The sequence below is a fragment of the Vombatus ursinus genome, unplaced genomic scaffold, assembly GCF_900497805.2.
Source record: "Vombatus ursinus unplaced genomic scaffold, bare-nosed wombat genome assembly UNPS02014799.1, whole genome shotgun sequence".
NCBI classification, from domain to species: domain Eukaryota; kingdom Metazoa; phylum Chordata; class Mammalia; order Diprotodontia; family Vombatidae; genus Vombatus; species Vombatus ursinus.
In genome coordinates this window covers 10669716-10682100 of record NW_020954577.1, presented here as the reverse complement: position 1 = coordinate 10682100, position 12385 = coordinate 10669716, and the positions used below count along the sequence as shown (strand labels likewise).

The 12385-nt window shown below is 45.3% G+C and overlaps 1 protein-coding gene across 2 annotated transcripts in view; it reads left to right on the top strand.

Moving 5' to 3' along the window:
• Positions 1 to 504: 504 nt before the first annotated feature.
• DNAH11 (dynein axonemal heavy chain 11) overlaps positions 505 to 12385 on the top strand; it is a 315578-nt gene continuing 303697 nt past the window's right edge. For both annotated transcript variants that reach the window (XM_027872105.1, XM_027872104.1), the window contains exons 1-2: positions 505 to 804; positions 4380 to 4523. In XM_027872105.1, coding sequence (XP_027727906.1) covers positions 505 to 804; positions 4380 to 4523 — 444 coding nt within the window. The remainder of the gene's footprint in view (positions 805 to 4379; positions 4524 to 12385) is intronic.

Genomic DNA, 12385 nt, shown 5'->3' with positions numbered 1-12385 from the left:
CTCCTTCCTCTCTCTTTTCCTGCCTTCTCTGCCCATCTCCCCTGGCAGCTGCAGCCAATGGGAGGCTGTGCCCGCACCGCCTCCGGGGGGAGGGCGAGCATTGCCCCTCCCTTTGCCTGGTCCCCAGGGAAACGGGACGCGGTCCCTGCAGCCTCTGGGCTGTTGCCCAGAGCTCAGGGCGCTGTAGCCACGACGGCTTCTCCTCCTCCTCCTCCTTCTTCACTATCCCCACTCCGTGGGTGGGGCCCCGCCCGCATCGGCGCCTTGGCCCCAAGGGGCCGCGGGCTCCAGGGCAGCCAGACTGGGATAGGCAGGCGATAGGGCGCGAGGGAGGGACTGGGGTGCCGGGGCCCCCCAGCCGCCCAAGCTGCCACCTCTGGGCTAGCGCTCCAGCCCAGACCAGGTCAGCGCAGCCAGTCGGGCAGTCCGCGCCCACGGGCAGAGCAGAGCGAACACCCGACTGGCCTGGCTGCCCTTGCGCTAGGCACATCTCCGCGGCTGGAGATGATGGAGTTGGAGCTGCGGCTGGAGGACGAGTGGCAGAAAGAGGAGGCGGAGGAGGAGGAGGAAGAGGAAGAGGAAGAGACAGCGGCCAAGCGGGTTCTCCGCTTCTCTCGAGACCCGCGGGTCAGCTTCCTGGGACGCCGCCTCGGGCAGATTCTCAGGGTCCGGGAGGAGGCTTGGGCACAGTACCTGGAGGGCGAGGAGAATCGGCGAACACTGGAGGAGTTTTGGGGTCGCCAGGGCCCGGCTCTCCTTCTGTTCCGCTGCTCTCCCGCCGGACGCCTCACTTCTGGCTCTCAGGTAGGGGCGCCGGCGGTGAATCGGGGGCGGTCTGCAGCCGCCCGGAGCCCAGGTAGCCGCGCGGAGGTGGGATTGGGTGGCAAGGTCCCAGGTGCAAGCGCAGCCCTGCCACCTCCCAAGAAGTGGGGGGGGAGCGGGGAAGAGAGGAGGAAACTCGGGTGTAAAGCCCTTGGGGCTCTACCACGTTCCCCTGGAGCCCGGGGCCTTGCGCTTTGCTTATTTCCAGGTGGGCCCCGAACGCTAGGTAGGACTGAAGAGCTGAGGGTGTTTGCCATCCCTGGTTGGGAGGCCCTTCCTGACGTTCCAGAGCAGATACTGGGAGGCTGGAAGGGGCCTTTCCTTTTGGAACTCCCCTTTTGAAGAGGAGAAAACAGGGAGCCAGGCAGGGTAAGGAACTTGCTCCACCAAGGTCACACACGCAGAAAGCATCAGGGAGGATTTGAACCAAGGTCCTCTGACTTTAGAGCCAGGCTTCTTTCTACTGTGTCGAGCTGCCTCCGTGATTTGTCTATGTTTCACAACTCATAGCAACGCTTTCCTAAGTTATTCGCAGATTTCAAAAGAAGAGAAATTGTCCCAGAAGTTTGATGTCTCCGTCTCTCTCCCCTTTTCCTCCCTTTCCCCTCCTATCGGCTCTGCCAATACGAACTCTCCTCAGAATCCTTGTTTAGGGCTTGACCAGAGAGGCCTGGCCAGGCTGATCCCTTCTCTCCCTAGGTGGTAAATGAGCTGCATCCCCTACCTCAAAGACTCTACCCACCTCCTTCCTGACCGTGTCACACCCCACAGAGAGACACTGAACAAAAGGAACCTCTTATATGTTGTTGACAGGCTAATTTTGTTTTTGTTTTTTGGTTTTTTTTTTCACAATTAGAATAATTGTGCACTGAGGGCTGTGAACCCCAAAAGAGCACAGACAGGGTTTCTCTGCGGTTTCAGGTTTACTAAGTGACACACATACTAAGAAAGTGGCACAATACCTCAACCTGGGCCAGTGGCCATGGGGATTACAATAGGTTTGGAGATAAGATGCCAGGGAGGAAAAGTATCATTTGACTCAGGTACTGGTCAGGATCTCCTTTCAGCTCTGCAGTTGGGATGGAGGTGGGGGGAATGAAGGAGGGAGAGAGAGAAGGAGACAACTATTCAGACTGTGATTCTTTCTCTTCTAGAATGCTGAAGTTTGCCCTCCCCTCAAAATATAACTTAATAATGTTAGTGGGCAGAGGAAAATATTTGATTAGGAGTCTCTCCCCCTCTCCCCCCCCCCCCCCCTCCCCCCCCTTCCCACTCCCCTTCCCCATAGTATTCACATGGCCTTGAGAGTTCAGCACCTGGAACAGGCTGTCTGAGGGCAGGAGACCTCACCTGCTACAGTCCCCCCTCACTTCTAGAGTTTTCCTTATTCAATGGAAACTGCTCTCCCTTCAGGCTTCTTTCTAAGGTCCTCTTGACTTCTTTTGAGCACTGGACCTTGCTGTTAGCTCTCCTGTCCAATTTGGCTTTCTGTGACACTCTTCTCTCCCATCTAACTGATCCTTCTCATCTCCTTTGTAGAAGTGGGGTTCAGGCCTTTCCCCCTCTGTGTGGGTAGACTCCAGGGCTCTGCTCAGAGTTCTCTTTTCTCTCAGTAATCCAGCTGATATCTCATAGCCCTTTTCACATTCCACATGTCCAAAACAGAGTGTGTTAGATTTCCCCCCAAACCCTGCCTGTTTTTGGCATTTCCATGAAAGGTGACACCCGCTCCCTTCTGGGTACTTAGGCTGGCAACCCCAGGGTCATCTTGGATTTCTTCCCCTCACCATTTGTATCTAAGCAGGTGCCAGCCTCCATAGCATCTCCTGCACTCTCTCCACTCCCACAGTCACGCCCTGGCCCAGACTGTCCTAACCTCTTGCCTGACTTGCCAGACCCTCACATTGGTGGCCCTGCCTTCAGTCTCTCCTCTCCGTCTGCCAAGTTGCTTATTTCGAAAGAGTCTGAATGTCACTCCCTTGCTCATGAGGCTTCAAGGACTCCCTTTTACCCCTAGGATAAAATAGAAACTTCTCTGTGACATGCAAAAGCCCTTCCCAAGCTGGTTCAGATCTGTCTCTGGCCTGATTTCACATTACTCTCTCTCGTGCATTGGACAGTCCGGTCCACCTTGCTGTATCCACCATGTGATATGCCCCCTCCTGCCCCAGTGCCTTTTCATGAGATGCTCTTGGCCTGGAATGCTTTCCTTTCTTCCCTCTCTACCTCTTCCAATCCCTAGCTCCAGTCCTCCTGACTTCTTAGGGGGGTGGTGTGGAACAAAATCAGAGGACCTGGGTTCAAATCTCTCCTTGGACGCTTGCTACGTCTGTGATGTTGGGTAAGTCACTCCCCTCTTCTGTCTGGGTTGGGCTAGATGTCCAAGGGCCCTTCTAACTCTGGTTCTGTCGAAGGCCCTCCCTCATTCTCCCAACTGTGGGTGCTTCCTTCCCAAACCAAGACATGGCTTTATTTGTATTTTATGTTTATTTGATCACGGAATTGTTTCCTTCCAGTGGAATGGCAGCTCCTTGAGAGCAGGGACTATTTGCATTTTTGCTGTTGTACCCTCAGGGTGTGACTGGAGAGCTGATCATAGGATCAGAAAGACTTGGGTTCAAATCTCACCTCTTTCATTTACTAGTTATGTGACCCTGAGCAACTCGCTTGGTCCTCTAAGTGCTGTAAGCCTCTGAGAAGTAGCAGAGAATGTACTGATTTGCACTAGTGGAGGGAGTTTCTTGACTGGGAGTTCCCTAAACCCTATGAAATCACAGGGCCAGTCCAAAAAGTATGCATTTAATTTAACGATCAATAAACATTTGAAAAGTTCAAGGTAACAGTGGTTTCATCTGATTTGTAAAGCAAAATGGCAGAACTGACATTTTGGGTACCCACATTTTAGTGCCTCTATATTGAGGAACCTGCTTCCCTTCATCATGCAAAGCCTGGTGCTAGGTGCCAGGCACAATCTCTAGCATTTGCAGAATGCTTTTAGGTTTGCACAGTATTTCACAAATATGATTTCATTTGCACCTCAGAACAATTCTGGGAGATAAGTGCTATTATTAGTCCCATTTTACAGATAGGGAAATCAAGGCAGACAGAAGTAAAGTGATTTGCCCAGGGCTGAACAGCTAGCAAGCATCTGAGACTGGATTTGAACCCAGTTCTTACTGACTCCAGGGCCTGGGACTAGATCCACTGTGACACCAGCTGCCTCTATAGAGACAGAAACAGATCTAGCCCTCGGCGAGCTTGCTTTCTACTGGAATTCCTATAGTTAGTTGACCGTTGCAAAAACACTTACATAAACTTCTCATGAAAAGTCCTTAAGGTTTGCAGATGAGTGTTTTATCAGGAAGACTAGGCTTTAAGGGCCTCATCCCCTAATGATTTTTTTTTCTTAACATGAAAATTAATCTGCAGGTTACAGGGATTTTCCTTCTTCCAGAATTCCCCATGCTAGTGAGATTCCAGGTCTTGTGCCAGACCCTGTGCCCCTAGAGCAGCAATTAGGTCACAACCCTTGGAACTGACTGTCTGTTCTGTTTTAGGTTCCACAAGATGCAAAACACAAGCTTGTTTATGTTGCAAAGATGATTGAAGCAAGCATTGGAGCGGATAATTACCGGAACTCCTCGATATTTGGACAGCTCCCCAGCACATCTCTTGAACTTGTGAAGGCTTTCATGGATGAGGTACTCGCTGTAACTTCACCTAAGATGCATGCCTTTCAGAAGCTGCTATGCCTCACAGATTCTGAATTATTGCAAAGACAAAAATGAAACAGCCCAAGCTGAAAGAAAAGAAAACAGTGTAGAGAAGTCAGTGTTTGCTTGAGCCTAGTGGATAAATAGAGTGACTGGGCTGTTTTCCATAGTGACTAATGGCATTGTCTTTGATCTAATTGCTCATCAGATCCTAAACCATAATAGATGCAGGTTCATAGACTGTTGAGTGGTGCTGAACTGTGCCTTGGCAACCCCCTGATCTGACTCTTCTTTTACAGACCTGGAGCATGGCAATGACATTAGGAAGTTGGATAAAATATCTGTACTTTCCTTGGGGGGGGGAGGGATGCGCAGATTTTGAACTTTACATTTATGAGGATGAACGTGCCCTTTAGTACAGGGAGACTGGCCTTCTAGAGGCCAGTGTAGGTGTCTCCCTGATGAGGAAATACTACTATTGTTATATGTTGTAATAGTGGGGGCAAAGATATAGCTAATAATTTTTGTGTCTGGGATGGGTATAGGCTCATCTCTTATCAGGCTGGTGGTAGGGGAACGTGCCTCTGGGGACGAGGAAGTAGATCTATGGATGGGGCTGTCTGAAGTAGTCTATCATGGGTTAAAGCTTCAGTTGCCCCACCCTAGTTTTAGCTCTGGTTGGTGGGAGTGAGGAAGAAGGTCACAGAAATCATTATGCTCCAATGTGTCCCCTTTTCAAATGGCTCTAACAGACTCTTTGGGCTTCAGAATGCTTCCCATCCAAATTCTTCATTCTTCAGATGAGAAAATGGGGAACTGGGAAGCTTTAACAGTTTGGTCAAGGTTATCATTAACTAGAGTCAAAGCTGGAATAGCCAGAGTTGCCTGACTCCTAGGCCTATTCCCATTCCATCATGTTGCTTTTCCTATGCCGAACCCTGAGGAGTACTATTGAAGTGACCCAGGGGCAGAGAGTGGTAGGGGCCAAACTTACCGTGGTGGAGTAAAAGAATGTTTGATTTGGAGGCCTAGATCTTCCAGATGTGACCTCAGGCAAGGCCCATCACCTCCTTAGATCTTGGTCTCCACAATTGTAAAATGAGGACATTAGATTACATGACTCTGACTCCAGAGTCATGATCCACTAAGACCCTACGACTAGATGCCAACATCTTTTTAAGCTACAAAGTCTCTACACAGATTATTAGAAAGTTAGAGGCAGGGGAGGAAATAATGCTTCTCTCCTTTCTTCTTTTCTCCCCCTCCTTCACTTTCTCCCTCCCCATTTTCCTCTCCCTTTTCTCCTTATCTTCCTCTTTTCTTTCTCCAGTATAGATATTACTTAAAACAAGCACTCCAAAAGCACCATTCAAAGCAGGTGCAATCACAAAGGAGCAAAGTTGGTCTTTGTAAATGTCTCTTTGACGCCCTCCCATCTAGAGCCTCAGAAGTCTTGAAACTCAGCATTGTGAGAAACCTCAGAGGCCATTCAGACCCTGACCAGGAATTCCTTCTTTAAAAAAAAAGAAAGAAAATGTTGTTTTATATCACTTTAATTTTTTTTGTTTTCCACTTAAAAAATACCAGCTAAAATAAGTAGCTCCATATGCATCATAGAGCAGAAAAAAGAGGGTTGCACATCTCTGTTATGTACAGCTGGCTTTTCTTTTTAGTACATCATAAGTTCACACTGTAAATTTCAAAGCTGTCTGCTTCTCAGTGTTTCTATCTGACTTCCTTCTGTTTTCTTCTATGAGTTTTTTAAAAGATGCTTCAATGAGTCTCTTGTAAAAAAAAAATGCCACCTTATTCCCTCTTGCCTTGCCATTCCCAACCTCACTGGGAGGAAAAACCAAAAACAAAAACCTTTGTAATAAATAAGCATAGCCAAGTAAAACAAAATTGTCTGTCTCCTGTACCCTGAGCTCATCATTTCTCTGTCAGGAGGTGGGTAATATTGTTTACCATCAACCCTCTGGAAATATGATTGCATTGATCCAAGTTCTCCAGTCTTTCACAGCTATTTTGCTTTAGAGTGTTGTTATTTTATTAATGATTCCGGTTCTGCTCACTCCACCCTGTATCAATTCATAGGGGCTTTTCAGGTTTCTCCGAAATGATCCATTTCATTTTTCTTTTGATTCAATAACATTGCATTGTGTTCATGTGCTATAATTTATTTAGCTTGTCTCCAACAGATGGATGCCCCCTTAGTTTCCAGTTCTTTGCTGCTATGAACAGAACTGCTCTAAATATTTTTGTATCTATGGGCTTTTTCTTTGATCTCGAATCTTTGAGGTCAAAGAGTATACATGATTTAGTTGACTTTAGGGGGCGTAGCTCCAAATTGCTTTCCAGAATGGTTGGTCCAATTCACCATTTCACCAACAGTGAAATTCACCACAGTCCCTCTGAAATTTGTCCTGTTTTGTCACCTTTGCCAATCTGATAACTGGGAGGTAGAACCCCAGAGTTGCTTTAATTTGCATGTTTCTTATTAATAGTAATTTGGAACTTTTCCATATTTGAATAGATTGTAATTTTTAGAAAGCTGTATGTTAGTATTCTTTGGCCATCTATCTTTTGGCTAATGACTCTTGTTCTTATAGATTGGAATCTGTTCCTTATGTATCTTGTAAAGGATGTGCCTTTGTTGGCTTACTGTAACCATAGCTGTGGCTTGGAATTTGAGGTTGAGATGACATTTAGGTCACTGTGTCAAGCTAGTCATGCGGCAGGAGGGCAGGATGACACATGCACTGCTCCAGGGCTGCACTGACATCTCTGAAATGTGCAGTTTCCCAAAAGGAGATCTTCCCTCCTCCCCTCAGCCTACTGGTCAGATTAGTCTGGTAGATTGTCAAGAGAATCCAAACCAGAATTGCACAGGTTGAAATGAATTGACTTGTAGGAGGATTATATTTCTTTTACTTGGCTTCAGAGTACTGCTTGGTGTAATGGGCAAATCTAGGCTTGGGGCTAGGCATGGTGAAACTTCCTCACCATGAGAGCTGGCTTCATGGGGCATGGGCTGCCTAGGGAGACAAGCAGTTGAGGCTATGGTCAAGCAAAGGTTGGATGAAGCCAATGGTGCAGGGAGAATTCCTGCCCAGGCACTGGGAGGTCCAACTAGGTGACTCCCGAGCTCCCTCCTAGCTCTGACATTCTGAGGTTGTAGGTGAGAAAGTACCTTGGAGAGACACGACCACCAAGGTGACCCTTTGGGCATCTTCCTTGTCTACGAGCGGTGCCTGATGCAGAGAAGGGGCTGTGAGCTTCTCAAGGACAGCACCTCTGCCAATTTGGTGTTTCTCTGTGTACAGCTCCTGAGGGGTCACCTACTGGGGATGTTGTGGAGGCTTTAATGTGTGCTTTCTAATGATCCTGACTACAATGCTTCCATTGTATCCCACGCTGTCCCAGATTACGCGGCAGACTCTACCGGATGCTGAACCATAACTAGTCATTTTGCTGCCAGTGTCAAGATTTAGAGAACTTGCCGTAGTAACCCCTGTGATCGACTTTTTTAGCCTTTAAATAATATTTTAATGACCAACTTTTAAAAGAGAGTAGGGAGACCTGGGCCACAGGATTCTGTCTGTGGGAGGAGTGACCCTGGAAATGGGCTCCAGTGGGAAGAGATCTTGGGATGAAGAGATTGCAGTTGCTGTCCCTGTATCCTCAGCATCCAGGATGGTGTCCACCACGTGGTAGGTCCTTAACAAAGGTTTGTTGATTGACAAGTTTTGGTGAACAGAGGACAGGATGGGCTGTAGGAGAGCTCACCTGAGCCATGGACACTAGTAGCTAGTAGCTTCTTCTCTTAACTAACTATTCTTGCCATCTAGTTGGAGAGGGAGTGGAGCCTAAAGGTTAGAGCTAATTTTAAAGTCAGGAAGGCCTTGAGGAGGGCTCCAGTCCTGCCCTCTGGTCCATCTTGGTTGGGTGACCCTGGGCAGCTCACTTTTCACTTCTCTGCCCCAGACAGCTCTCTAGGGCTAGAAGTTCAGTTCTGAACTGATAGAGGGAATTTCTCACTGAGAGCCCCCTATGCAGATGAAATCACAGGCCTGGTCAAAACAAAACAAAAAAGAACCTAGGTGCTCAACTCAGCTGTCTGTATGCTAATGCAGGGTAAATACTACAAGCGCACACTAAATTTTGATGCCCTGGTGCAAAGTCCTGGTTGCCTGCCTTTATCCCATGCAGTGTGTGGGAGCCAGCTTGAACTGGCTTGTTGCCTTTTCATTGTGAGCATTTACACCTGAAATAGGCAAATGCTGCAAATCAGGGCTTGGCTTCTAGGTTTTTTTTTTTAATTGTCTAGGCTTAAGAAAGTGATTAAAGAACTTCAGTGCTCTAGAACTTAGCCAGTAGGACAACAAATCTTTGGTCTTTAAGAAGATGGAGCTTGGTCCCGAAGTGTTGGAGCTGAGGCTACTGTGCTTGTCTGTGACCGGAAGAATAGAAGAAATTGAGACCAAAAGGCTCATAGAACTGGAAATTCTTGGGAGCTCAGGGAGTCGTCTTGGGATTACAGATTTGGGACTGGAAGGCAGCTCAGAGGCTACCCCCTTATTTGATAGTTGAGGAAGATGAGCCAAGGAAGGGAAGGAGATTGCCCAACATCTCACAGGTAGTGAGGGTTCAAGGGACCCTTCATTTCTCAGCTGAAGAAACTGAGGACCAGAGAGGCTAAGTAATTTGCCCTGAGACAATGGGAAGCAAGTGAGGGCCAAGATGGCAAATCAGAACCCGTTACTCCCAGTACAGCTTTTGTTCTGGGGTGCTGACACTTTTACCAAAATGTGTCAAAAGCCATATTTTATGATAATGAAATAGTACCCCAACTATATACACGTGTGTGTATATATACGCACGCACGAACACACACACAAGCATTGTAGTCAGGATCATTAGAAAGCACACATTAAAGCCTCCACAACATCCCCAGTAGGTGACCCCTCAGGAGCTGTACACAGAGAAACACCAAATTGGCAGAGGTGCTGTCCTTGAGAAGCTCACAGCCCCATCTCTGCATCGTGCATGCGTATATATGCACACACGTGTGTATGTGATGTGCGTGTATGTTTTTGACCAAAAAACAAAATTTATTTTCTTTGGTTCTGGGTCTCCTTTTTGATCTCTTGTCTGTATCCTCATCTAATTTTGTCTCTAAAGACATTGCTCATAGCCCTTTGCGTAGATCCCTCGTCATATTCCACCTTGTGTTATATTTAATAAATTTGTGCATGCATTCACCCATCTGCAACCCCAGTAGACTGGAAGCTCAGTCACATTTTACATCCTCCTATCCCTCAGCACCTTGCATGTAATTGGCTTAGTTAATGTTTGTTGAATGAAGATTGTTGAGTAATACACTTTAATCTTTTTGAGATTGAGGATTTCACAGGTGTGTGCTCTTTCCATGGATGCAGATAGCGACCCCTCTGAGACTGAATCACCAGTTTCCTAGTTTCTTTGGCCATTAGAAAGAATCATGATCAGGAGGCCAATCTGCTGATGAGCCTCTCCAACCTCAGCTAGGCTGGTCTTTAGAATGGCATAACTAGGGGCCTTTCTTTCCTGGCTCCATACTCCAGCCTGACTCAACAGGGATTATCCTCAATTGGCACAGCCTTTGAGAATGCAGGGTCACCTTGATGGCACTCTGAGGCATCAGAGGAGGGCTTTAGTGGAGGGAAAAATAATAGACCATTCATAGGATAATGACAACAATAAAGCCCATTCTTCAGAAGGCCAAGCAGTGAGTACCATTATTTCTATCTTCTGATGAAGAAACTGAGGGTCAGATTGGTTCAGTGACTCATCCACAGAAAGGATGAAAGTAGAGATTCCCAGTTATTGTTTTTAAAAAGTATTTTATTTTTTCCCAATTATATGTAAAGACAATTTTAACATTCATTTTTACAAAAATTTGAGTTCCATATTTTTCTCCCTTCCTCTTTTTCCTCCAGTCTTCCTAAAACAGTAAGGAATTTGATATAGATTATATATGTGCAATCATACAAAACATATTTCCATGTTAGTCATAGTTGTGGAAGAAGAAACAAATTAAAAGGAAAAAAAGTTGAAAATAGTATGCTTCGATATGCATTCACAGTCTATCAATTTTTCTCTGGATGTGTTATAGCATTTTCTATCATGAGTCCTTTGGAATTGTCTTGGATCGTTATATTGCTGAGAAAAGCTAAGTCATTCATTGTTGATTATCACACAATGTTGCTGTTACTGTGTACAATGATGCCCTGCTTCTGCTCATTTCACTTTGTGTCAGTTCATATAAGTCTTTCCAGGTTTTTCTGAATCTGCCTGCTCATCATTTCTTGTTGCACGATAGTATTCCATTATGTTCCTAAACCACAGCTTGTTCAGCCATTCCCCAATTGATAGGCATCCCTTTAGTTTCCAACTTTGCCATCACAAAAAGAGCTGCTATAAGTATTTTTGTGCATGTAGGTCGTTTTTTCCCTTTTCTATGATCTCTTTGGGATACAGACCTAGTAGAGGGATTGCTGCATCAAAGGGTATGCACAGTTTGGTTGCCCTTTGGGCATAGTTCCAAATTGTTCTTCAGAATGGTTGGATCAGTTCACAACTCCACCAACAGTACATTAGTGTCCCAATTTTCCCACATCCCCTCCAACATTTATCATTTTCCTTTTCTGTCACATTAGCCTATCTTATAGGTGTGAGGTGGTGCATCAGTTATTTTAATTTGCATTTCTCTAATCAAAAGTAATTTGAAACATTTCTTCATGTGATTATAGATAGCTTTGATTTTTTCATCTGAAAACTACCTGTTCATATCCTTTGACCATTTATCAATTGGGGAATGGCTTGCATTCTTATAAGTTTGGCTCTGTTCTCTACATAGTTGAGAAATGAGGCCTTATCGGAGACATTTGCTATAAAGATTGTTTCCCAGCTTTCTGCCTTCCTTCTAATCTTGGCTGCATTGACTTTGTGCAAAAACTTTTTAATTTAATATAATCAAAGTTATCTATCTTATCTTTTGTAATGCTCTCTATCTCTTGTTTGGTCATAAATTCTTCCCTCCTCCATACATCTGACACACAAACTATTCCTTGCTCTCCTAATTTGCTTATGGTATTACCCTTTATGTCTAATTGTTTTATTCATTTTGACCTTATCTTGGTATTCAGCATGAGATGTTGGTCTGTACCTAGCTTCTGCTATGTTGTTTTTCAATTTTCCCAGCAGTTTTTGTCAAATAGCGAGTTCTTATCCCTGAGGCTGGGGTCTTTGGGTTTATCAAACACGAGGTTACTATGGTCATTTACTACCATGTCTTGTGTATCTAACCTATTCCACTGGTCCATCACTCTTTTTCTTAGCCAGTTTCAGATAGTTTTGATGACTGCCACTTTGTAATATAGTTTGAGATCTGGTACTGCTAGGCCGCCTTCCTTTGCATTTTTATTTTCATTAATTCCTTTGATATTCTTGATCTTTTGTTCTTCCAGATGAATTTTCTAGCTCTATAAAATAATTTTTGGTAGCTTGATTGGTTATGGCACTGAATAAGTAAATTAGTTTAGGCAGAATTGTCATTTTTATTATATTGGCTCTGCCTACCCATGAGCAATCGATATTTTCCCATTTGTTTTAGATCTGACTTTGTATGAAAATTGTTTTATAGTTGTGTTCATATATTTTCTGAGTTTGTCTTGGCAGGTAGACTCCCAAGCATTTTATATTGTCTGCAGTTATTTTAAATGGAATTTCTCTTTCTATCTCTTGCTGCCGGTCTTTGTTGGTAATATATAGAAATGCCGATGATTTATGTGGAGTTATTTTATATCCCA